Consider the following 23,679-nt stretch of genomic DNA (forward strand, 5'->3'; position numbering starts at 1 on the left):
ACACTTCATTGATATTTTGAGCTGTCTGTGGGGCACTCGTTCCATAATGGAACTCATATTCGAAAATAACACAAATTTTTGACTGATCTATGGTTTCATAAAAATTGCTTTAAAAATTTTTTTGAAAGATAATCACAAGCCAAACCATGTGTTTGAAAGAATGAAGATGTACTTTCACAACAATAATAAAACAAGAAGTGTCAAAGTGAAATGTCAGAGATATCAACTGTCAAACTTAGTACTAAAACATTAACTGTTATGTGAGTTGTATTTAACTTATGCTAGTTTTGTCCTCATGGCTTCATGAAGCATATGTAACTCACACATATCTGTACCTTGGGAGCCACGAGAACTATTTTTCGAGTTGCATATAATTCACACACAGAAAGCAATAAAAAATAACAAATTTTTCATTAAATTAGAAAGGATCATTTTGTTTTCAAAGTTCTTATTCTGTTTTCATAATAAAACACTATGGCTCCAAGGAAAAACATTTTTTTCTAGTGTGGTAGTCAGTGTGTTAAGGAAATCAGACATTTCATACTTAATAATAATAATTGCTCCTATATTAAAGATGAAGGTTCAAAGATGTTTGTATAGACTGGCCTCTGTGTGCCAGCATTCCTAAGACCTTTGTTATCTAGAATGGTTTACCAATTATGAGGAGTATGCTATGGAAACTCATAGAAGAGGCTACAGGATAATTTCTGGAGCTCTGTCTTCTAGATAAATATTATTGGGTATGTTCATTTTTTATTTTCATGTTGTATGGATGACCAAAACAAAGGTGAAAGTGGGAAAGGAGGTATATGACTCCTGTTTTCTTGAAACAGAAACATTAATCAAAAACCACAGGGAAAAAGATGTTAATGTTCCAATTCCAGACAGCTGACAGTGATACTATTCATGCTAAAGTCTGTAAAGTAATAAGCGTTGGAATTGTATCACTTTCATAGATCTACTTGGCCTTCATATTTTTATATACAAATTCTTATTTCTATTGTTTTCTCATTTGAACAGAGCATCATGGTCCACCATCCGGAACAAACTCAGCCAGGCAAAGCCCAGCCTTGCAGCACAGGCCCATGGGACAGTCACAAGCCAACCACATACCTGGGGACAGGTGGGGCTGCTCTCATCTCTCCACTGTTCATAATCCACACCACTCCCTTGCAGTTATGCAGAAGCCAGCTGTTGAGGTCAAACCGAAAACTCTTGCCTATTTCACCCTCAGATTCCTTCCTTATTCCTTCCACCCCCTCAATATCCTCATCCTTCTTCCCAGACCCCATCCAAGGTACAACATAATTATCCAATCATGCCTGACAGGTGAGGATTAGAAAGAAGTGACAGTAGCATCTGGCTCTGCTACTCTTGGTCCACATAATTTTGGTAGGAAAGCCCCAGGCCTACATGGACTGCTGTATTAGACTGCCTGAGCAGAGCAGTATTTTGCACGTATTTCTTTTTTCTTTTGTTAAATGTTAGCCATGAAACAAAAACCAGATTTCCAGAAATTCAGCATCTTCCCCGGTGTTGGTGCTACATGAGAGTCACTTTTCACTGTGACAAGGTCAACTTATCTGCCCTCTGATTCAGTTATTTGAGTGCAGTTTTCCTTGATGTAAACTGCACTGAGATGCCCTTAAAAAAATTGGGATGTGGCAAACTTTAAGCTGTGTTGGAGTTAATGACCAGGTTTTTCCTTGCATTTCTCTGGTTCTAGATATAGTCTGTCTTCATAGTGGTTTGTCAGAGGAAGAATGCCAGTGTTCATCTTCTAAAAGAAAATAACCAATCTGCCTTTACTTTAAGCCTGTTTTCCATTTTCTGTGTTCAGAGAATGACTTGATTTCTCTCTCTTATAGAAGTGTCCTAGAAGGTGAAATTGGAAAAGATGTTTCCACTTCTTACAGACATTCATGGTCTGACCACAAGCACCTTGCACAACCTGACACTGCAGTGATTTCAGTTGTAGGCAGTCGGCACACTCAGGTAAACAAATATCCCCCAGATGTGGACTGATATTTTGAGTTGCTGTATCACTGACATTGGTGAATTTTTATTGCAAATCAGTTCAGATAAATTGTTTCCAAAATTAATAATTCTTGAAGACCTATGTGTTTGGCATTGTTAGCTTCCATGAGAGAATGTTAAAGTGAAATAAAAGTTTACCTTATAAATAGGAGAAATTTGAACACTTGGTTAAGTACTTAGAAATAAATAGTATTTTAGCTAATCAAAGCAAGAAGTTTTTATTTATTAACAAATCCTAAAAGGATTTGTTCTGTAAAATTTGGATTCAGTCAAAAGGCCACACTCAGGGATCTAGAAGGCCACATGTAGCCCAAAGCTACAGGTTCCCCACCCAAAAATACACTTAAAGCACTTTCCAAAATTCTGTTCTCTGATTGTTCCACTGCACATTGACCAACTAGTAGAGAAGATATATAATCCTCAGATTAATTTAGGCTGCATTTATAAAAATGAGCCCTTTAACCAAACTTCCATTCCTTCCTTATGATATAGAAATGCATATTGAGAGTATAAATCATTTCTCCCAACTATAAAAATAGTCTTTCTTCAAAATATAAACAAAGCAATCAATGAGAACTTGTTTCTCTTATACTTCTTTCTCTCTAGAGCCTTGGATGTTATCCAGTAGAGCTGGAGAGAGGCCCCCGAGGCTTTGGATTCAGTCTCCGAGGGGGAAAGGAGTACAACATGGGCCTCTTTATCCTTCGTCTTGCTGAGGATGGTCCTGCCATCAAAGATGGCAGAATTCATGTGAGTTGACTTCTGTCTGTAATCTTTGGTTCTGGCTGTAGACTAGAAACTTCAAAAAATAATTGATTTAAAGGGACTGTAGAAACCTCTTGAATCTAAGCAGCAGGATTTTCTATCATTAAACTCTAAAAGGCAAATGCTTATCATTTTGCTTGTCATAACCCCTGATAATTTCATCTCTTCAATGTGCTACTTTTGCCTTCTTGACCTTGGTCAGTAAGAAAAATCATTTATTTGCATAGTCAACATCTGAAGGTAAATGGATTAATAGATATACTTTCATCTTATTAAGGGTCTTGGCCGGTCCTAGCATTCTGGGAGGCCGAGGAAGGCGGATTGCTCAAGGTCAGGAGTTCGAAACCAGCCTGAGCAAGAGTGAGACCCCGTCTCTACTATAAATAGAAAGAAATTAATTGGCCAACTAATATAGATAGAATAAATTAGCCGGGCATGGTTGTGCATGCCTGTAGTCCCAGCTACTCAGGAGGCTAAGGCAGCAAGATTGCTTGAGCCCACGAGTTTGAGGTTGCTGTGATCTAGGCTGACGCCACAGCATTCACTCTAGCCTGGGCAACAAAGTGAGACTGTCTCAAAAAAAAAAAAAAAACCAAAAAACAAACAACAAAAAAAAAACAGGATAAAACAGAATCTTCAGTTTCTTCCAAGAAACAACAGGCTTGGGATTTTTTCACCCTCTTGGCTATTTCTAAAGGTAACCAGAGTTTGAAAAGCATGACCCTTCCAACCTTTATTATTATTTGAAGGACTAGAATATTATATCATAGGTATTCTCATAGTAATATTCTATCATAGGTATTCTCAGCTCTGAAACACTATGACTTTGTACAGGGCATTGCAGATCAAATTGTTTATAGATCTGCATAAGATATTTTTCCTAATTCTCTGGTTGTTAATTACAGAGGAATCTTATATAGAAGACATTTGCTGTCCAAAATTTTAAAAAAATACTTAATTTACTGGTATTCAATTAATTTATGCACTAAAAATTTTCTAAGAAAAGTCTAAGAATTTTGGATTTCCCTTTCCTGCTATCAACAGGCATCAGGGAAAGGGAAAAAAAGAGTTCCCTTAACTTTTAACTAAGTAAACCAACTAGAAAGGCAAATGATTCTGGTGAATTATTAGATGGTATATTATAATAATGATTTTAAAAGGCTTCTGGGTGATTGCAGTTTTGAAATTTTCACTTCACTCCTATTACTCATTTCATAAACATATAGTGTTTGTGCTACCCAAGGCTTTATGCCTGGTGCTGAATGAGTTGGGAGAAGGGATGATCCAAAAAAATAAGATACTATCTTTCTTCAGAATGACCAGACATATGCATAAGTTCAAAGGGGGCAAATAGAGAAGATTTTATAGAATGGGTGGCATTGAAAGGTATGAAGGATTTCAATAGGGAGAGATTAAGGAGAGAAAACATTCCAGGCTGAAAAATGAGCAATGGGATAAAACTAAGGAAGAATAAATCATAAGCAGAGAACTTTGATTGATTGAAGTTACCTAGATTTCATAGGGGTGTATAGGAAAATGAGAATATCAAAGTAGGATGGGTCACCAGTATGGAGGTTCTAGACAGTGGGAAGCCATGGAAGGCTTTTGAGCGGAGCCAAGAGTTTCCCCTCAGAGCAATATGCAGATACAGTCTGTTAGCGGTGTGTCAGGATGGATGAAGGGAATAGGGGAGGCTATAATTTATGCATATAGTAGTAGTGGTAGGAGTTTAACTTGAATGGCAACACTTGGGATAGAACATAGGAGATAACATATGAGATCAGCTGTCAGTGAACAAAGGACCAATGTAGATGACTGATAAGTATTTGTTAAATGAGGGATGAAGGAAAAGGAAGAGTAAAAGATGACTCAGAGGCTTTGCCCTGTCTGTATATGAGAAACCAGTAGGGAGGCCTGGGGGAGAAAGGATGTAGCATAGACTGATGGTGTAATAAGTGTTAGTATGTTTGAGGTGGAGGGCGCAGCTAATTGAATAGGTGTAAATGTTTAGCAGCAATTAGAACTAGTAGTAGAGACCCAGATTGTGACATTATTCAGATAAAAATGATGACTAAAGCCTTTGCAGTGGATAAAATCACTAAAGATTTAGGGAGTCATGGGCTAAGGGCAGAACTCTGAGCAGGAGTAATTAGTGGGCTGGAGAAGCTAAGGAAACAGGAAGGGTGAGAATGCAGAGCCACAGAACCAGAGCTGCAGAGTGTTTATGACTAATGATCAAATGCTGTTAGTATAGCTAATCAAGAACTGGTGGGTCCAGCCTCAGTTTTTTATAAAGACAATTTAATAGAGTGAAGAGAACATGGATTTGAAAATCAGACACAAGGATAGAACTGTCATTCTGCCACCTTGTAGCTGTGTATTCTTAGGTAACTTCTCTGAACCTCTGTTTCCTCATCTGCAAAATGCAGTCCCCCGTGTAAAATACTTGGCTCAAGCAATCTTCTTAAAGTCTTTTTTGTTTTGTTTTGTTTCTTAAGAGACAGGATCTCACTCTGTCATCCATGCTGATCAGCATCATATACAGTGAGCTATGATGACGCCACTGTACTCTAGCCTAGGCGACAAAGCAAGACCATCTCAAAAAAACAAAACTGAACTTGAATTTTTATCAAAGCTATTTTCTCCATTTTATTTTATCACATTTTTAATTTTTAAAGTAACCTAAAATTTTAAGAGAATGTTTACATTTTCCTCTCAGAGAAGCCTTTTTATCTTTACTTTTGTGTAGTTCGGAACTATTTTCCCCTTAAGAGCCTATCATAAATCTTAAAGCCATGTGTCTCCTGTATTCCCCCTACTTTTAAGTTAAACAAAAATGACACCTGGTGGCAAATCTGTTCAATTACAAATTTTATTTGCAGTATTAAAAGAATTAAAAAGTATAATTTAATCCAAAGAATGTGAAATTAACTATAACCTTGATCATATTTTACAAAATATGATGTGGGCATATTTTAGTTTGATTTTCATTTAAATTAAATGATCTACTTTAATTTTCATTTCTTATCAGCAGGATTATATATCTAGTGCTAATTTATCATCTGTATTTAGTTATGGAAATGGTTCTTCTCCCATCACTTATCAAGGGAAATCTAGGTATTGGCTTATAGAGTTTAGATAGTAAGGACTTTTTTATTAATTATCTTTATTAGTTTTCTCTATCCTATTTATTATCTTACTTTGGTTGTTTTTTTTTAAGGTATTTTCATTTTATATATTAAATCCATCAATCTTGTTTCTGATATCTTATTTGTTCAAGAGTGAGACTTTTTGAAATAAATATGTAACAAAGCATTTTCTATTTCATAGTTTACTTGAAGTTTTTTGCTTTGTATAGAATGAGGTGTAAGTGTACAGTTAAATCTTCATAATGACACACTTTAAAGTAATTTGGAAACTAACATTTCTGCTTGATGTGTAATCATATTTTATCTCATTAAATCCTCCCAACCACCTCAGGAGGTAGACAGTAATATTCTCATTTAATAGATGAGGAAAATGAGACTACTCAGCTATAAAGAGGTAGACTCAAGATGTGAATCACAGACATTATGACTCCAAAGCCCGGTTTACTAATCCCTGTGCCATGCTGTATCTAAAGATAGAGTTGTCCCACTGACCTTGGTTAAGTAATTAAGTCCTCTTCTGTTGTGTTATTTCTGGATTGTTTTAGTAAACTCTTATATTTATAATATTTGTTTTTGGAATTTCAGTAATATTCCATTGTTTCTGTTTTTAAGCCAATCCTTCAGTTGTATGTCATCTTGAAATAGATTTTGAAAATCACTACCATTATTATTTTTCATCAGGTCCTTTGTAAAAGTTATACTTCACTTTTCCATATTTTTCCTTTTTCTAGTAAATAGCAGTGGTATTGAGACATCTTATTCTGATTCCTAGTTTTATGTTTATTTTCCTACATGTTCATACTATAATCTGGTCTCCAAGCTTAATTCTTTTAGGGTTTTGTTTTTTGTTTTGAGACGGAGTCTCACTCTGTTGCCTAGACTAGAGTGCAGTGGTGTCATTGTGGCCCACTGCCACTTCAAACTCCCAGGCTCAAGAGATCCTCCTGCCTCATCCTCCTGAGAAGCTGGGACTATAGTCATGTATCACTGTGCCCAGCTATTTTCATTATTTGAGAGACAGGGTCTTGCTATGTTGCCTATTCTGGTCTTGAACTCCTGGTCCCAAGTGATCCACTTGTCTCCGCCTCCCAAAATGCTATGATTACAGGCGTGAGCCACTGCTCCTTACCCAGAATTTGATTATTGATTTCAAGATACCCAGATCCTGACTTACTAGCCATATAGAACTTTCCATGTAGGATTTTTATAGAGCAAATAAAACTAGACACTGTCGCTTCCTATTGTTACTATCTGTCCTCTCATCAACTCTAGCATGATAGCACTGTGTACAAGTGAAGTATTCTATAAATGAAATAGAGTCATGTAGCAAGGTTGAATGGCTCAAGAGTTGAGAAAAGCAGAATTGAAGGACGCACAGTTTCATGTTGCTATGAATGTTCCCTGTCTAGGTTGGTGACCAGATTGTTGAAATCAATGGGGAACCAACCCAAGGAATCACACATACTCGAGCAATTGAGCTCATTCAGGCTGGTGGAAATAAAGTTCTTCTTCTTTTGAGGCCAGGAACTGGCTTGATACCTGACCACGGTAAGTAAAGGAGACCACTGGTAGTTAAAAAATCGTGTGTTAGGGAGGGGGCAAAACAAAAAGGAGTATCTATTTGAAGGGGATATTTTACTAGCTAATTCAGAGGTGAATATCAGAACCATCAAAAGCTAATTACAGAGTTATCATAATAGTATTACAAAACAAGTGACTTCAAGCAAAACTTTTGTTGGAATGGAATATGTTTTTAAATTGATTTCATCAGAAAACATAGTTGCTTTTGTAGAGAAATGTGCCTGTAAAAAGCAAGTACATTAATTAGAGGCAAACAACTATCATGAAAAACATTTTAAATCTCTTCAGAATATCCTAGCATTCTCCCTTCCTTGGCTAATTACACATTACCAACAAATATTTATTTCTGTAAAGTATTAATAAGATTATATCCGTATGAGTAAGTAGCATAAAAACTTTAAGGTCTCTGGTCACCTGTCAAAACCAAATTGCCATAGCCTTACCTGGAGACAAGGGAGTTGGACCTGAGACCATGTCTGTACTCCTGTACTGATCGTAACCTCCCTTGGTTTTGCTGTATTGTTCATTGTGTTTTTGAAATATCACAGTATTTGAAAATCACTATTTTTTAATTGAATGCACTATTCTAGAATAAAAGCAGTACTTGTCTCCTTTGGCTCCCTGCCTCAAACCCACCACAGAGCTTTTGAGGAATAAGTGTAGACATAACCTCCTACAGTCCCCTTGCAGCTTACGATTCTCTGACTATATTACCTTCCACCATCTGCTTGTAAATCATACGTTCCCAGTGACATCTTTGCTAACTGCGCTGATTTTTTTTCACATAGTCCTAGGCTTTTTCTCTTCCTTCTTCAGGTTTGGCTCCTTCCGGTCTGTGCTCCTACGTGAAACCTGAGCAACATTAAGGCTTTCAGGGCTTTTCTTGGTCTTTCCTTAAAAAGACTTGGTAAATTTGCATGTCTTGTAAATCACTTCCTTCTTTTGTCTTCTTTTTAATTAAAAATGATGCTATTAAATACATCTATTTCTATCTTCTGCATTTTTCAGTCTCCTTTTGACATTAAATTTGACAGCTTAATGCAATAAAATTATTTACAAATGCCCATGAACCTTATTCTGGTTACCACAGTTTGGTTTCCTTTATTAATTAGTGATTTTGTCATTTTCTTAAGCTGTATCCTTTGATAATTAGTAAGCTTCTTGGACCAGGTAATTTGGTCCAATTTTATTATTTCTAAGTTTGTGATTGGGCTTTACTAATAAAGAATTTACAGATCATATATTATCTCAACTATACATAATTGGAAAAATACTGTTATTTTGTATCTATAAACAACCTTCCTTTCAAGTATGAACAGATGTCTATACACATCTGCCTTTACAGAGATATGTAAACATATACAAACTGTATAAAATATTCATACCCAAGCTGTTTAAGCAGTCAGTACAATGCAAATGGCTGTCAAAGTTCAAAATTTATTGTTCCTATTTATAATTCTAAAATTTAATAATGTTCCACTCAAATCACTTTTTTAGGTGATTGGGATATTAACAATCTTTCATCTTCAAGTGTGATTTATGATGAACAGTCACCATTTCCCCCATCTTCACATTCTGCTTCCATATTTGAAGAGTCTCACGTGCCAGCAATTGAAGAATCTTTAATGAAAGTTCAGATATGTGGAAAGACAGAAGAATTAAAGGACACTGTGCCTGAAAAGAAAAGCACTTTAAATGAAAATCAGTCTGAAATGAAGCATCAGTCTCTTCTCCAGAAAAATGTGAATAAGCGGGATCCACCCAACAGTCATGGGCACAGTGACAAGAAAAATCTACTAAAAGTAGAAAACGGTGTTAGACAAAGAGGTAGATCTGCTAGTCCCAAAAAGTCATCCAGTCGGTATACAGAAGAACATTTGCAAACGATTTCTAGTCCTCTAACAAATGACCCCAAAAGAAGACCCAGAGAGCGATCGCTGAGCCCCAGGAAAGGGGAGAATAAAAGTTGTCAGATCAGCACCAAGGCAGGTTCTGGACAAGATCATGGCAGAAAAAGCAGAGGACGTTCTTCCAGCCCAAAGAAGCAGCAAAAAATTGAAGGAAGCAAAGATCCATCAAATGCTGAAGCCAAATTATTAGGTGAGAGTCAAAGAATAGGCCATACTAACAATAAGGCTGATGACAAAGAAAAATCAGGTGTCATCAGGAAAGATGCAAAGCAGAGTCAATTGGGAAAAAACAGAACAAAGTCTCCAGAGAAAAACAAAAGAATGGACGAAAAGTCCCTTCCATCCAAAAAGACTAATAACACTACTAGTAGAGTCATGTCTGACAATGAAAAAGGAAAGAAAGCAATCACAGGAGAAACAAGTTTTAGTAAAGATAAAGTAGGAGAAAATGTCCAAGTATCAGAAAAGAAGCTGAAGCAGGAACCTGAAGAGAGAATGGTTTTAAACAAAATAGAAGGTCACAAAGGGAAAGAACTAGAGGCAGCTGACAAAAACAGAGAGACTGGAGGGTTCAAACCTGAATGTAGTTCACCAGTTAAGAAAACACAAATAACTCCAGGGCCCTGGAAGGTGCCGAGTGCAAATAAAGTCACAGGTACTACTGGTATGGCTGAGAAGCGGCTGTGACCTTTAGTATAAAACAAAGAAAAACAAGTTGCAATCTTTTCTTACTAAAAAGCATTTTTCCAGAAAAAAATTTTTTTTCAGAAATTCTGAAACACTTAAGTACATTTTAATTTGAGCACCAAGTTACCTAGGCTGCATGAGGGGCCTTTAGGATTGCTAAGAACCAACTGTCCCCATGGCTGGCTGCCCTCCCTCGCACTCAGGAAGGAGCTGCGTCCACGCGCTCATCTCACACCCCCTGCTCAGGCTGCCCGGCTCGTCTTCATGGAGTGTCTGAACAAATGACATATGTTGATATTCACGGTGTGGTCACAGCTCACTTTGTATTTGTGCCAAGTTACCTACTGTATCATGTCTGTTTTAGCCTTCTCATTCAGCTATTTCCACAGTAATGAAAAAGTTAGGTTTGGCTTGGAAGTTGTTCTCAATAGCATGTTGCATGTTTACAGAGAGAAATATTGAGTCCTTGCAGAAGAGATTAACTCATCATTAAAGATGGTGATCATCTCTTTTAGCAGCTGATGATGTCCCAGTTCAAAAATAAAACTCCAAAATATCACTACTTTTAAGGGGAAAAATATATAGTCAAATATTAATGCTTTCTTATGGCTTTTTATTTTTAATTTGGCTAGATAAGGTGTTTCAAATAACTGTTAAAATTATTACTTACAATTGAATGTTCGAAATGAGAAAGTACTTACATTTTAAGTAATAGAGTTTACCTCCTGCTGTGATTCCAACCTTGATGTAGTTATAGCATCTCAGGTCACCCTTTCTATTTCAGTTATTTCATTATGAAACCACAAAGAAGCATGTGGAAATAGTGTGTATTGCTCTTCAGAGAAAAACTATCAACTATCTATTTTTGGATATTTTGGTTGTACCTACTACAAAAGACATTGGCTTTTAATACATAATACAGATTTGAAGAGTCAAAATGATATAGATTATGTGAGGGACTCTATCATGAAACCAGTTTCACATTCCATGGACAGATAAAGTACCAACTCTTCTGGTAGCAAATGTTTAAGTTTCGGATGTTTAGAAGCAGAACCTGTGTAAGGCCTGCCAGCAAGTAAGGACAAATGTGGTAGACAGTCCTTGCTGGAGCTTAGTTAATATTAACTTTTAGCTACATTAACTTTCTTACTTAAAAACAAGAAAGTGAGACTAAATATCTGCTTAGCTTATACAAATTTTCAGAATTATTTTTAAAAGTCTAAATAAAAAGGTGTTTGTTGGAAATTGGAGATAGTTAACTCCATAAAGTACATCCAGGTTTTTCAGTCCCCTGAAGTAGCATCTATAAATAAAGGCACATTCTCAGAATAAACCTATTTTATGGACACTTGCTCTGTCACCCTGGGTTCATCTTGTGAAACACATTATGTCCAGGTCCTTCCCGCTGAAAGTCTGACTGTGAAGCTCTTTGATGTAACAACTGTATCAGCCCCTGTAGATAAGACATGCTTCCCAGTGTGAGATTTTCGAAATCCTCTTTTCATCCAGAATTATATTTACCCACCTATTGTAACTACTCGAATAGAGCAAATCTAGGAGGCTTGATAAATGTTAAGAATTTAGTATCACAGAAATGGTTTATTTTCCCTATAGTCCACAATTAGTGATATAAATCCTTTTATTGTTAAGTGTGACATAACTGATGTCATATGTTGTCAGTCTGATGTGGCTCTTCCTAAGTAATCTGTCACTGTACTGAATATATACTGACTTAGCAATGTGGCCTTGGAATGCTGAGCAAAATATGGATGTACTGGCTGTAAATGTTTATATATTGTACAGTACCTTTATATATACACTTGAGGTTCTGATTAGAGAAAGATCTGTAAATCGCTCGTTATTTTTTATATAGACATTAAAAAAAAAACACACAAAAAAAAACATTTCATGGCTTGCATTTCTTTTACCGTCAGATTGTTTAATGTTGCTTTCCAATGGTGAAGCTAGTTCCCATCATGGTCTGTCCCTCCAAGTAACAAACATGCAAAGTCCCACAATCAGGAAGACTCTTATGATGATTTTACCTGTATAGCTATACTTTATCTATATGTAAACCCTAACACTGGTAAGAGTTCAGTATCATTATACCTGTTTTTCATCTTTCATTGTAAAGAAAATAGCTTTGGATAAATTGCTACTTTAAAAAATCCTTTCTTATACTGTCAGGGAGAGAAGACTTCTTGGCAATTCAGTTACTAGACATTTATAATGGCTATAGTACTGTAAGTCCAGTTACCACAAAGTCACAAAATACTATTTCATCAGATTATGACTAGTCACATTATTTTTAAAGGTTATTTTAGTTTTATACTTACAGAATGAAACATTCTGACTTGATTTTATTAAATTCTTGGTATGAAAAATGCCTAAAACCTAACTCAAGACCATGGTTAATTTAATACTCTTGAGGGGAAAAATAAATTCCTACCTACCATTGCATTAACTCACACTAAAAATAAACCCAATACCCTTGTTCCCAGGCCTCACAGTGGAGATATCATAGGTTACAGAAAGTGGCAGAAAATAGTTTTGTTGTTTTTTTAGTGGACATATTTTCTTACTGGTCACAACAGGCAGAAAACGTTTGGAATACTATTACATTGTCTCACTAGTGAGATTAGAAGGCTAAGATCCTATTATATCAATCGTTATGGACTAAGCAGCTTTTGAACAGGGTCAACTATTTCAGAAGTCTTGGGCCCAGAAAAGCATTTGACTCTTTATTTCTACATGAGAATATCCTGTTATTTCCTTGTTTAATAGCAAGATATTCTCACGTAGCAACAAAAAGCCAAATGCTTTTAAACAGACAAATGAAGAATTTTGGGTTTAATATGTCCACCATTCTTCAACATATGAATTCTGGGGAAAAAGAAAAAAAAAGATAAAATTTTTTTATTTAATAAAAAGGAAAGGAAAAAAAAATATGTCCACCATTCAAAGTTGGGTTTTAAGAAAGCAGTGAGTATACAAGTTAGTTAAATCATATGACAGTCTGACTTATGACTTCCACAAAAATGTGTTTAAGTTAAAGCTCAGTCCAGTGTGCTGCTGAAACTAAGGAACACTGGTGTATACATAGTACTTGTTACAGAATGTGACATTTCAGTCTGGTATGAGGAATACATCAGAGCAACTTTTACTTCATCATGGCATGCTCCAATGCCTAAAACCTATCTGGTTTTAAACAATAATATTTATTTAGATGGCTGTTTTTCAGTTCTGCTATTAGAATTTATCAGGAATATAATGACTTAAAGTATGCCATAATTATTACATGAAATCTGTAATCTTTGGTTTAGTTATCTTAAACTATTAAGATATCCACTAACTTGCATATATATTTTTTCAATGTTGCCACATAAGTAGCCTTAAGTATAAGAAGGGAGTGGGAAGGCTTATAAACAGTTGGAATTCAATCTAATAGAAAACTCTGAATCTTTTCACTTATACATTAAAATATGAAAAAAGGGAGTGGGCATAGTAGCATATGCCTGTAATCCCAGCACTTTGGGAAGCTGAGGTAGGAGGATCTCTTAAGGCCAGGAGTTCAAGACCAACCTGGGCAACATGGCAAGACCCCATCTCTACAAAAAATAAAATAATTAGCTGGGCATGGTATTGTACACCTATAGTCCTAGCTACTTGGGAGGCTGAGGCAGGAAGATGGCTTGAGCCCAGGAGTTTGAGGCTGCAGTGAACTGTGATGCCACTGCACTACATACAGCCTGGGTGACAGTGCAAGAGCCTGTATCCAAAAAAAAAAAAAAAAAAAAAAAAAAGAAAGCAAGCAAGAAACAAAAGAAAAACATAGCCAAGAGCTTTAATTTAGCCTAAACCTGCATTTTGACAAAGAATTCAGTGGGTATCTATTTTGCAATATTTGCATTAAAGTCAACCAGAGCTATTAAATTCATAAATCAAAAGACCTACTTGTTCTTAATAAAGGACAACCATTTGTTGTTAATAATGAAATACGTTATTACAGCTTATATGCTCAGGATATGCTGCAGGAAAGGTATAGCACTATCACACATTTGTGAACCTCAAACTTCATTATTCAGCATGGACACCAATAACTGCAAGAAGCAAAGGATTACTTAAAACTACTAGTCAATACATGTATAGATTTGAATACATGAATAATGAATTCCTGATATTCCCAAATCACACGCTGTATTTGGGAGTGAGACTCACCTGGCCAATTATGAGTATGTAGATCTAAAAGTTTTCAAAAATTAGTTTTATTAATTTGAAAGGTTATTTTTACAGCACACAGGCCTAATTGCCTCTAAATACAATGAACCTAAAAAAAACATAAGCCCATAAACTTGTACTTTGTAAGACAGACATTCTGGTATTTAGAATTTTTCTACCTGTCTCTGAGAGTCACGATAACCATATTCCAGTCAGGCAAGTATTTGGTTATTCACCTTTTCAAAATGTTTATATTATAAATGGACCATACTATACATAGTTAGGATGTTTGTAGATTAGCTCTCTCATGACAATTTTTCCCAATACAACAGCAGATTAAAAAGTCAACAGGTATTTTTCTTATCCTTCTTTGGTTATTACTATTCCAATTAAATAATATATAAATAGCATGATCTAGTTCTGTTTTTACATCTTGGTTTAAGTTCTCAGTAACAAGTAAACATTACCAAAATGCTACTCCTTTTTTAGAATCCAAACAAAAGCCCAAGTTCCTAGAAATTATTACACAGGGATTAATGAAGCACTGAGGGTGGAAGAACCACGAAATTACAGCTGACCCTTGAACAACACAGGTTTGAACTGTCTGGCCCACTTAGACATGAATTTTCTATAAATATATTGGAAAATTTTTGGAGTTTATGACAATTTTAAAAACTCAGACAAACCACATAGCCAAGAAATTTTAAAAAACTTGAAAAAGTTAGGTATGTCATGAATGTATAAAATATAGGTAATAGTCTATTTTATTATTTAATGCCATAAAATATACACAAATTATAAAAAGTTAAAACGTATCAACACTTATGCACAGACTGTACACTGTACCAGCCATGAGACATGTAAAGATGCAGTATTAAATTATAACTACATAAAATTAACTATAGTTCATACTATACTACTGTAACAATTCCAAAGCCATGTCCTGTTGCTATTGCAGTGAGCTCAAGTGTTGGGAGTATCCACTTAAAATGCCATGTGGTTAATCATCTCCTGTGAGCAGTTCCTCTCTCTAGTAAATTGCATATTGCTGTGAAAAGTGATCTCTCACAGTTCTTGCATATTTCTCACCATGTTTAATGCTGATTGTAAACCTTGATTAACACCATGAGACCCATATAAAGTGCCATTAGTGATGCTGGAAGTGCTCCCAAGCAGCAGAGAAAAGTCATGACATTACAAGAAAAAGTTAATTGCTTGCTACGTGCTATAGACTGAGGTATGAATCTGCGACTGCTCACCATTTCAAGATAAACGAGTCTGACATAAGGATCATTAAAGAAAAAAGGAAATTCATGAAGTCACTGCTGCACTATGCTAGCAGGTGCAAAAGCCTCACACTTTTTGTGAAATACCTTTTAATCTCATACTGAAAATGCAGCTTTTATGTGGGTGCAGGATTACTATTAATAAAGGTATACCTATAGATTATATGACTTGAGAAAAAGCAAAGTCACTATAAGACAACTTAAAGCAAGAGGCAGCAGACAAGCTCTCAGATGCCATTAAGGAAAATCCTTGAGAAGAAATGATATTTGCTTTAATAGGTTTTTAATGTAGATGAAAGTGTCCTATTCTGTGGGAAAAAATGCCACAAAGGACATGTATTAGGAACGAAGAGAAGCAAGCACCAGGATATAAGGCAGGAAAGGATAGGCTGTTTTGTACAAATGCAGTTGGGTTTATGATCAGGACCTTCCCTTATCTATGAAGCTACTAAATCCCCAACCCTTGAAGGGAAAAGATAACACCAGCTGCCAGTCTTTTGGCTGTACAACAAGGCCTGAACAATGAGAACCCTTTTTCTGGATTGGTTCCATCAATGCTTTTATCCCTGAAGTCAAGAACAAGATGAGTAAGATAAAGTTGGAAAGGGAGGCAGGCCTGATTAATAAAGGGCTTTGGAGAACACCATGGGGAGAGCCAGGAAGGGTTTAAGTAGAAATGATGTAAGTATAGTTTTTACATTGTTAAGCTCATTCATGTGGTTATGGAAAACAAACTTAGGAGGCAAGAATAAAACCAGTGTGTCAGCATAGTAGTGCAGGTGAGATTAAATGAGGCCTAACCTAATAGTGGAAATGTAGAACTGACATGACTTGGTGGTAGATTAAATATGGAGCCTTTGGGTTGAGCAACTGAGTAATCTGTATCATTTAGTACGGTGAGGAAAACATTTACTCTTCCACTTTAAAATAACTGAAAATAATGGAAAAAATAAATGAAAGATGGATTTTAGATGTTGGACAATAGGTAGCACAGGATGGTGGAAATAAACAAGGTGAGCCCCATGACTGTCCCAAATTACTGCCTAGGGGCAGGTTCCAGGCTGTGATGCAGAAGGTAGAATCCAAATAGAACTAATTAGCCTTGTTAAGTTGAGGAGACAATTGAGAATTTGGAGAGGCCTACAATTTGCCAGGAAAAGTACCAGAGAGAATGCAGCTGCATACCAAGGAGAGTGAGCTTCAGAGATGTGCAGAGGGCTCTTTCCAAGTCTTCGGCTGAGTACTGATCGGCACAAGTATATCAGGACATACCTAAGAATAGGGAAAGAACCACCAAAAAGAAATTCCTGAAGTTGATATAGTCCTGGAATAGTTCATGTTCCCACAACCAAAGTGAAAAAATTTCATCAGAAAGATACTGCTTTAGCAGTGGAGAAAAGTAGCCTTAAACTAAAGGGTGCTCTTGCTCATCTAATGAAACTTAAAAATAAACTTGGAAATGATCAAATTGTTTTCAAGTAATGTAACTGTGTTCCAAAACAAAGTTCAATGTTTAAAAGACAACAAAAAGAATCCACACATACACAAAACTCAATATTCAACAATGTAAAATTCACAGCCAATAAAAAATTACCCAGCATGCAAAAAGCAGGAAAATATGACCCAAAATGAGAATAACCAATAAAAGTAAACCCAAAATAACCCCAACAACTGTTTTAATGTCCTTATTTACTATTCCTATTATGTTAAACAAGGTAGAAAAAAGAATACCCATGTTAAGGAGAGACACAGAAGATAATAAAGATCAAAATCAAAGTTCTAGAGATGAAAAATTACATTGGATGAGATTAACAGCAAATTAATGTGAAAGAATAAGTTAGTGAACTTGGAGGCACAGCAATAGAAGCCACCCAAAATTAAAGATAAAGAAGACTGGGAAAATGTATGGAGCATCAGAGAGCTTCAAGCAGGCTAATATACAGGTAAATTTGAGTCCCAGAAGAAGGTGGGTGAGAGTGAAGTACAGAAAAGTTACCTTGATAGCCAATTTTTTTCCAACTTGATAATGTGAAAAAACTATATATAAAACAATCAGAAAACTGTAAGCGCACAGATCCAATGACTTAAGCAAACTCCATGCAAAAAAAGAGAAGAAACCTATACCAAGGCATACTATGATTAAATTGCACAAATTCAATGATAAAGATAAAATCTTAAAAGCAGCCAGAGTTTTTTGTAAAAAAAAGATAACATACACAGAGGAACAAAGATAAGAGTGACAACAGACTTCTTGTCAAAACAATGCAATCCAGTAGATAGGGGAGCAACCACATCTTTAAACCTATAATTTTATACCTAGCAAAAGTATCTTTTAAATATAAAGATTCAAAAACCTTTCTCAAAAGGGTGGGGCTATATGCCTTGCTAAAAGGATCTTCGATTTTTACCTTCAAAGTGCTAGTAAGCCACTAGTGGATTCCAAATGATGACTTCCATTTCATAAAATATATTACCTTTTTGAGACTAATGAATTGGGCTTGGAGGGAAAAGGGGGTCATGCATATGTAAGGACTGAAGCAGCAGAAACTTGCTCAAAAAACAAAGGATGTTGACTTAATTAAGTTGGTTGGCAGTAGGAATGGAGAAGAGTGGATTAATTAGGAAGATAACTAGAAGATAATTATTTGAAGACTTGGTGATTGATTGGATTGGGGATATGAGAAAAAGGAAGGAGTCAAGAATGATTCCCAAGTTTCTGACATGATCAACTACATTTACATATAATTTTACCCATATGAAAAATAATTTAAAACAATTATACACCATCAAAACCACAACTGAAGCAACCCACAAGAATAAGTATATTCTAAGTACTGTATTTAAACTAAGATTTCACTGTGTAAAAGTTGCAAATAAAAATAAAACAGCATTTTTTTGTAGGAGAAAAAGATGAAGGCATCAGCTTTCTTCATTTGAAATCTACACTAAGCTGAATTTTGTATTTGAGAACATTGTTATTGTTCTTTATGGAAAATAGTAAAAGCATGGTTTCTATGAGCCATCTGTTGAAAAACTGATATGCTTCTACAGAACAGTTCCTTCTAAAGGTAGAAGGAAAGATTTAATGGAGCTTTACCATTACAAAAAATTATCACTCATGCAACATTTAGAATAGCTACATATTTTTGGTTATCCACTTCTAGTTTGGCAAACTTGCTTCCTATGTTTTCCATCTTCACAGTTAGGAATCTATCAGTAAGATTTTCGAAAGACTTCAAATAGTAATAATAAATGTTTACTGTAGGGATTTACTAAGTGCTAAATACTTTACACTGTGCAAATAACTTATAGGATCACCTCATTTAATCTTAACTCTACTATATAGTTATTATCCCCATTTAACTGGTGAGGAAATGGAAACACAAAGAGGTTAACTTGCCCCAGATTATGAAGCTAATAAGTAGTGGGGTCAAGGACTTGAACTCAGAGACAGGTCTGAAGTCAATCCCTGGACTTTTGAGAAATACATCTTTGAAGCTCAAAAAAAATCCTGCTTATTAGAATATGTGTAACTGATACTCTGATTCTGAATGAGTACATGCTTTATATGTTATAACCAAGTTTCTAAATTATTTTCATTTAAAAATTCACAGAATCTTATTAAATATAAGATTTCAGGCTTTCAATTTGCCTGAAGAGATTCTTCAAAGCAGGTAACTTAATGAGCAAGAATTATAAGTAGACTACTAGAGTTTTCATTAACATATGTATACACATGTATACAGGGGATGCTGATAGAACCTACAGGGGATGCTGATAGAACCTACATCATTTAAGGCATGGGATGGCTGATTATAGACACTGAGGACCTGAAAACATACTAAGGACTGAATAAATTAAGATGTACAACCGATACACTATTAACAATACTTGTGTTAGGAAACACAGCTCAGATGGTCTATATGGAAAGCATGTTGTATGATGGACATGCATGAATAGGCATATACTTAAATTTTTCATGCCGAATTACACAGCATATTATATGCATGACTCTTTCACCAACAATACAATTATTAGGATTAATTCACAATTATAAACTAATTAAAAATTTCTCCATAGTTTAATGGAAACTCACAGTTTAAAAGTTATTTTTTTTCCTTCAACAATAAAAAAGGCCTAGAAACTGAAATTTCCCAGTAAAGTTCTTTTATTTGGACTCAACCTAAAATAGTTTATTTGGTCTCTTTTTGATAGAGAAATGAAATCTCCAATTCCATAGACTGTAATAGAAAAGTATTGAATTTGTATATTTCCAATAAAAGATATTTGCTTTATGCTTTGGGCATCTACCAAAGTTACCCAAAAGACTATTTCCAGTAAATATAACTGTCACAATACTGAAGTACCCAGAATAAATTTCCTAACTTAGAAAATTGTCCTTGTGTTACCATAACACAGTCTTTAGTCTGACTATTCGTATTGTTTGAAAACCATGAGAATACAGCTTTTTAGCATGCACACCCAGTTGGAAAAGGACTTGTTCCTCTGGAAACACCATTCGTTAGATCTGGCAGAGATGAGAACACCTGTGCACGTGAACAAGCAGGTGGGTATCTCACTGGTTTCTGCTGTCATCTCCTTCCTTAATGGGTAAGTATTGATGCCAGCCAGGGGAGAGAGTTCAGGCTTTTAACTCAGTTTATGATTTAATTTTCCATAGCTAAGAAAAGAAAATCACCAAAATAAGTTAGTTTTTAGACAAACAGGTGGGATTTATAGATATACATATATGACTATGAACCAAGAGTAGAAAGTATGAAGTCTGGCAACAGCAACCACAGAACATCATAGAGAAAAAACATTAAAAACTTTCAGAATCAAAAATAACATACTACAGTTCACATATGGTCAGTTTTCATTCACTCTGTCTCTGTACATTTCCCTAGATCAGCGTAGGACCCTTAGCTGGCTCATGCTGTTAAACTGATAGGAAATTCAAACAATTTTTTTCTTCCATTCAAGAGCACAGTCTAAGTACATGTGTAAATAAGAAAACATAACGTACATGTGTAAATAAGAAAACCTGAGCTGAAAACCTGTGGAAGACCAATCAAACTGCTTATTTCTATACCTCAAGAATTATTCACATGCTAGTCACGCACATACACTAAGTGTAAAGACTGTGAAAAATGACAGATTATTAGTCATTTTTAAGACTAAGATATTACAGAGTGGTGGTCATACTTACTCTTATATTAAATCCTAGAAGATCACTTATAACACCTGAGACAGCAGAAAGGATAACTACTCTTGTGATATTGTAGATTAAGGGATTCATTGTCAGTCCATAGAGTCTAAATGGTGTATCCAGCTCCTACAAAAAAACATGAAAGAATTGAAATGAGATACCATGTTTTCTTGATAGCAACTCAGTGATTTCTTGCTGTTTTTTAAGTCTTGAGTGAAGATGACTGCTTAAGGCTGTCTTTCCTTAATACTGAGGGGCTACCTTCAAAAAAAATCCATCATGTATTCTCACTTACTTTTCCACTAAGCAAAATTAAGGTGGATTTGAGTGATAGATATGTCATTTGCAGTTTAAAAAACTGTAATTTAAAAAATGTGACACGTCAGCAATCATCAGAGATTCTGTGTAACAAGATCAGACATTTTTTCTCATAGAGTTATTAACCCAAAACCATCAGGTCAGCATGTGAATCTATACAGCTTAGTAACTGTTACTAGGGTCTTTTCCAAGAGGAGAAGCATTTTATTTATTTATTTAAAACAGGCTAATTCACTTAATTTTTCTTATACAAAAACACCACATGGTAGCCTCAGCTGGAGCATGGGTCCTGCACACGGAGACTCTTTAGGCCACGGTCAGTGAATTCCCCACAGGGAGACTTGGTGAAAACATCTCTTTCCAGAGGTTTAGGATGAGACAGCTGTAGGTCTTGGAGACAGCAGCAAAGGTGGCCTTGGCAAAGCTATCCTTGGCAAAGCTATCCAGGGTGGCAGCACAGTCCCAGTCCCTGCAGCAGTGGTGGATTACCAGCCATCAGCAGCAGCTTCTTGGGCACAGGGGCCAAGGTGATGCCAGTGTCTCTGAAAGCAGTGATGAGGCCACCAGCACAGAGCCGGCTCCAGCCAATCACCTTGCAAGGGCAGTGTGGGGCTTGCCGATCATATTTACTAGCAGCCTCTCCACACAGGGACGATGGACAACTTGACCATGATTATAGTCCCATAGATGGCGTTGGCTACTTCCTCGGACCACTAACACCCAGACTAACAGAGCCATTGTAATCTCTAATGGTGACAAATGTCTTGAACCTGTTCATTGATGGGCAGGGAGAAGAGGCAGATCTCCTCCCAGGGACTTGATCTTCATGCCCTTGATCAGCTAGCCCGACTTTATGATGGGGAGCCACTCTCTGTCCTCAGGCTTGCCTCCAGAAGCTCTGCAACCACAGCTCTGGCCCCAACCAGCACCATGACTTGTGCCCCAGACTCCGGCTCACTGCCAAAGCCTTCGCTCCCAGCCCTCCTCCTGGCGCCGGGCATCATCCATCATTTGGTGTTTTCTCAGAGAAGCTGATTTAATTTAAATAGTAGTAAAAGTATATCATAGGATATGACTTACTTTCAACAACTTGGTGGACAGCTTTAATACATTGTTTACTAGAGTAAGCTGTTCTTTCTTATTTGGCTTTTTTTCCATCTTAAGATATAAATTAATCTAAAGAAAGGAATGGAGATTAAGGTAAATTTCACAGAAAAAAGATAAATATACTGCATAAAATCTGGCAGACTACATGAGTCATGTTTTCAAGTAAAATAAATTTTGAAATTCTAGTAGCTATTCCTATAGAGAACATATCATGTACCCTACCCTGTCCCATTCTCCTTTACTTTTGGCAAAAAAAAAAAAAAAAAAAAAAAAAAAAAACCACACATAGAGTAAAGAAAATAATTAATGATGAAGCAATTAAAATATCATAACAGGCTGGGTAAGGTGGCTCAAGCATGTTATCCTAGCACTCTGGGAAGCCGAGGTAGGAGGATCATTTGAACTCAGGAATTCAAGACCAGCCTGAGCAACAGCAAGACCCCATCTCTACTCAAAATGGAAAAATTAGCTGGGCATCATGGCATGCACCTGTAGTCCCAGCTACTCAGTAGGCTGAGGCAGGAGAATCACTTGAGCCCAAGAGTCAGAGGTTGCTATAAGTTAGGCTGATGCCATGGCACTCTAGCCCAGGCAACAGAGCAAGACTCTGTCTCAAAAAAAATCTTTAAAAATATATCAAAACAGGGAGCAAGATGGCGGACGAGTAACACTGCCAGACAGAGTGTCTCTGCAGAAAAGACAGATTCTAGCAGAAATTAGAGGAAAGAAGCAAGAAGACGAGCATACAGCGGACAAGGGCCAGAAGGAGGGGTACCTGAGACCCCGGGAGACTCCACGGGAGGAGGCTGTGGAGGAGAACTGCAGGCTGAGACCACCGGAGCAGCCTGGAGACCAGCAGCAAGGGTAGGTGGATTTGCTGTTTCCCCTCCCTTGCATTTGGGACTGCTGGTGGGCTCCCCAGCGGGTGGAGAGACCTGCGGACACCAGCCCAGAGACCGCCGCCACCGCCAGCCAGCGGTAAGCCTGTAGCAGACGTGGCACCAGGTTCCCAACTTCCTCCAAGCACTTCCATGTGCACAGATCCCAGCTGCGCGGCAGGCGCCATATTGCCTCCTCCTCCCCTCCGCCGACCCTACCCAAGGCTGCCTAGAGAGACAATACAGCCACCAGCCGGAGGCACCTCCAGGGAACGGGACCTTCCCGACTGGGACACTACACCTGACTCAGGGGAACTCAGGCTGTGAGCTCCCTACCCGCCCGCCCTCCCAGGTGCTGCTGGCACGGTGTTCCCAGGAGAACGGTGCCGACTCAGAGGCTGAGAGACACAGACCCAGCTTAGGCTCCCTGTGGGTGAATTGGGACCGGAAATCCTCTCCCTGGTGGGGATACAGTTTGAACTCTGGGACCCAGAGGTCGGACCTGCAGACCACATCCCCTGCACCGAGGGCTAG

General features: G+C 36.9%; 2 protein-coding genes across 5 annotated transcripts in view; one reads left to right on the forward strand and one right to left on the reverse strand.

Moving 5' to 3' along the window:
* Nucleotides 1-22,548, forward strand: part of MAGI3 (membrane associated guanylate kinase, WW and PDZ domain containing 3) — a 259,169-nt gene extending 236,621 nt beyond the window's left edge. Inside the window, exons 17-22 of one of the 3 annotated variants that reach the window (XM_012778438.2) lie at nucleotides 1,021-1,123; nucleotides 1,869-1,995; nucleotides 2,644-2,787; nucleotides 7,361-7,499; nucleotides 8,349-8,439; nucleotides 9,030-9,134. In XM_012778438.2, the coding sequence (XP_012633892.2) occupies nucleotides 1,021-1,123; nucleotides 1,869-1,995; nucleotides 2,644-2,787; nucleotides 7,361-7,499; nucleotides 8,349-8,398 (563 nt within the window). In that variant the 3' untranslated portion in view covers nucleotides 8,399-8,439; nucleotides 9,030-9,134. Of the gene's footprint in view, nucleotides 1-1,020; nucleotides 1,124-1,868; nucleotides 1,996-2,643; nucleotides 2,788-7,360; nucleotides 7,500-8,348 lie in introns of all 3 variants that reach the window. The other 2 variants (XM_075999991.1, XM_012778436.2) reach the window with 2 other exon arrangements.
* PHTF1 (putative homeodomain transcription factor 1) overlaps nucleotides 12,048-23,679 on the reverse strand; it is a 65,162-nt gene continuing 53,530 nt past the window's right edge. Inside the window, exons 17-19 of one of the 2 annotated variants that reach the window (XM_012778435.2) lie at nucleotides 22,241-22,336; nucleotides 20,843-20,968; nucleotides 12,048-20,314 (exon numbers count right to left, since the gene is read on the reverse strand). In XM_012778435.2, the coding sequence (XP_012633889.1) occupies nucleotides 20,294-20,314; nucleotides 20,843-20,968; nucleotides 22,241-22,336 (243 nt within the window). In that variant the 3' untranslated portion in view covers nucleotides 12,048-20,293. Of the gene's footprint in view, nucleotides 20,969-22,240; nucleotides 22,337-23,679 lie in introns of both variants that reach the window. The other variant, XM_075999998.1, reaches the window with a different exon arrangement.

Source organism: Microcebus murinus, chromosome 2 (assembly GCF_040939455.1).
Source record: "Microcebus murinus isolate Inina chromosome 2, M.murinus_Inina_mat1.0, whole genome shotgun sequence".
NCBI lineage: Eukaryota > Metazoa > Chordata > Mammalia > Primates > Cheirogaleidae > Microcebus > Microcebus murinus.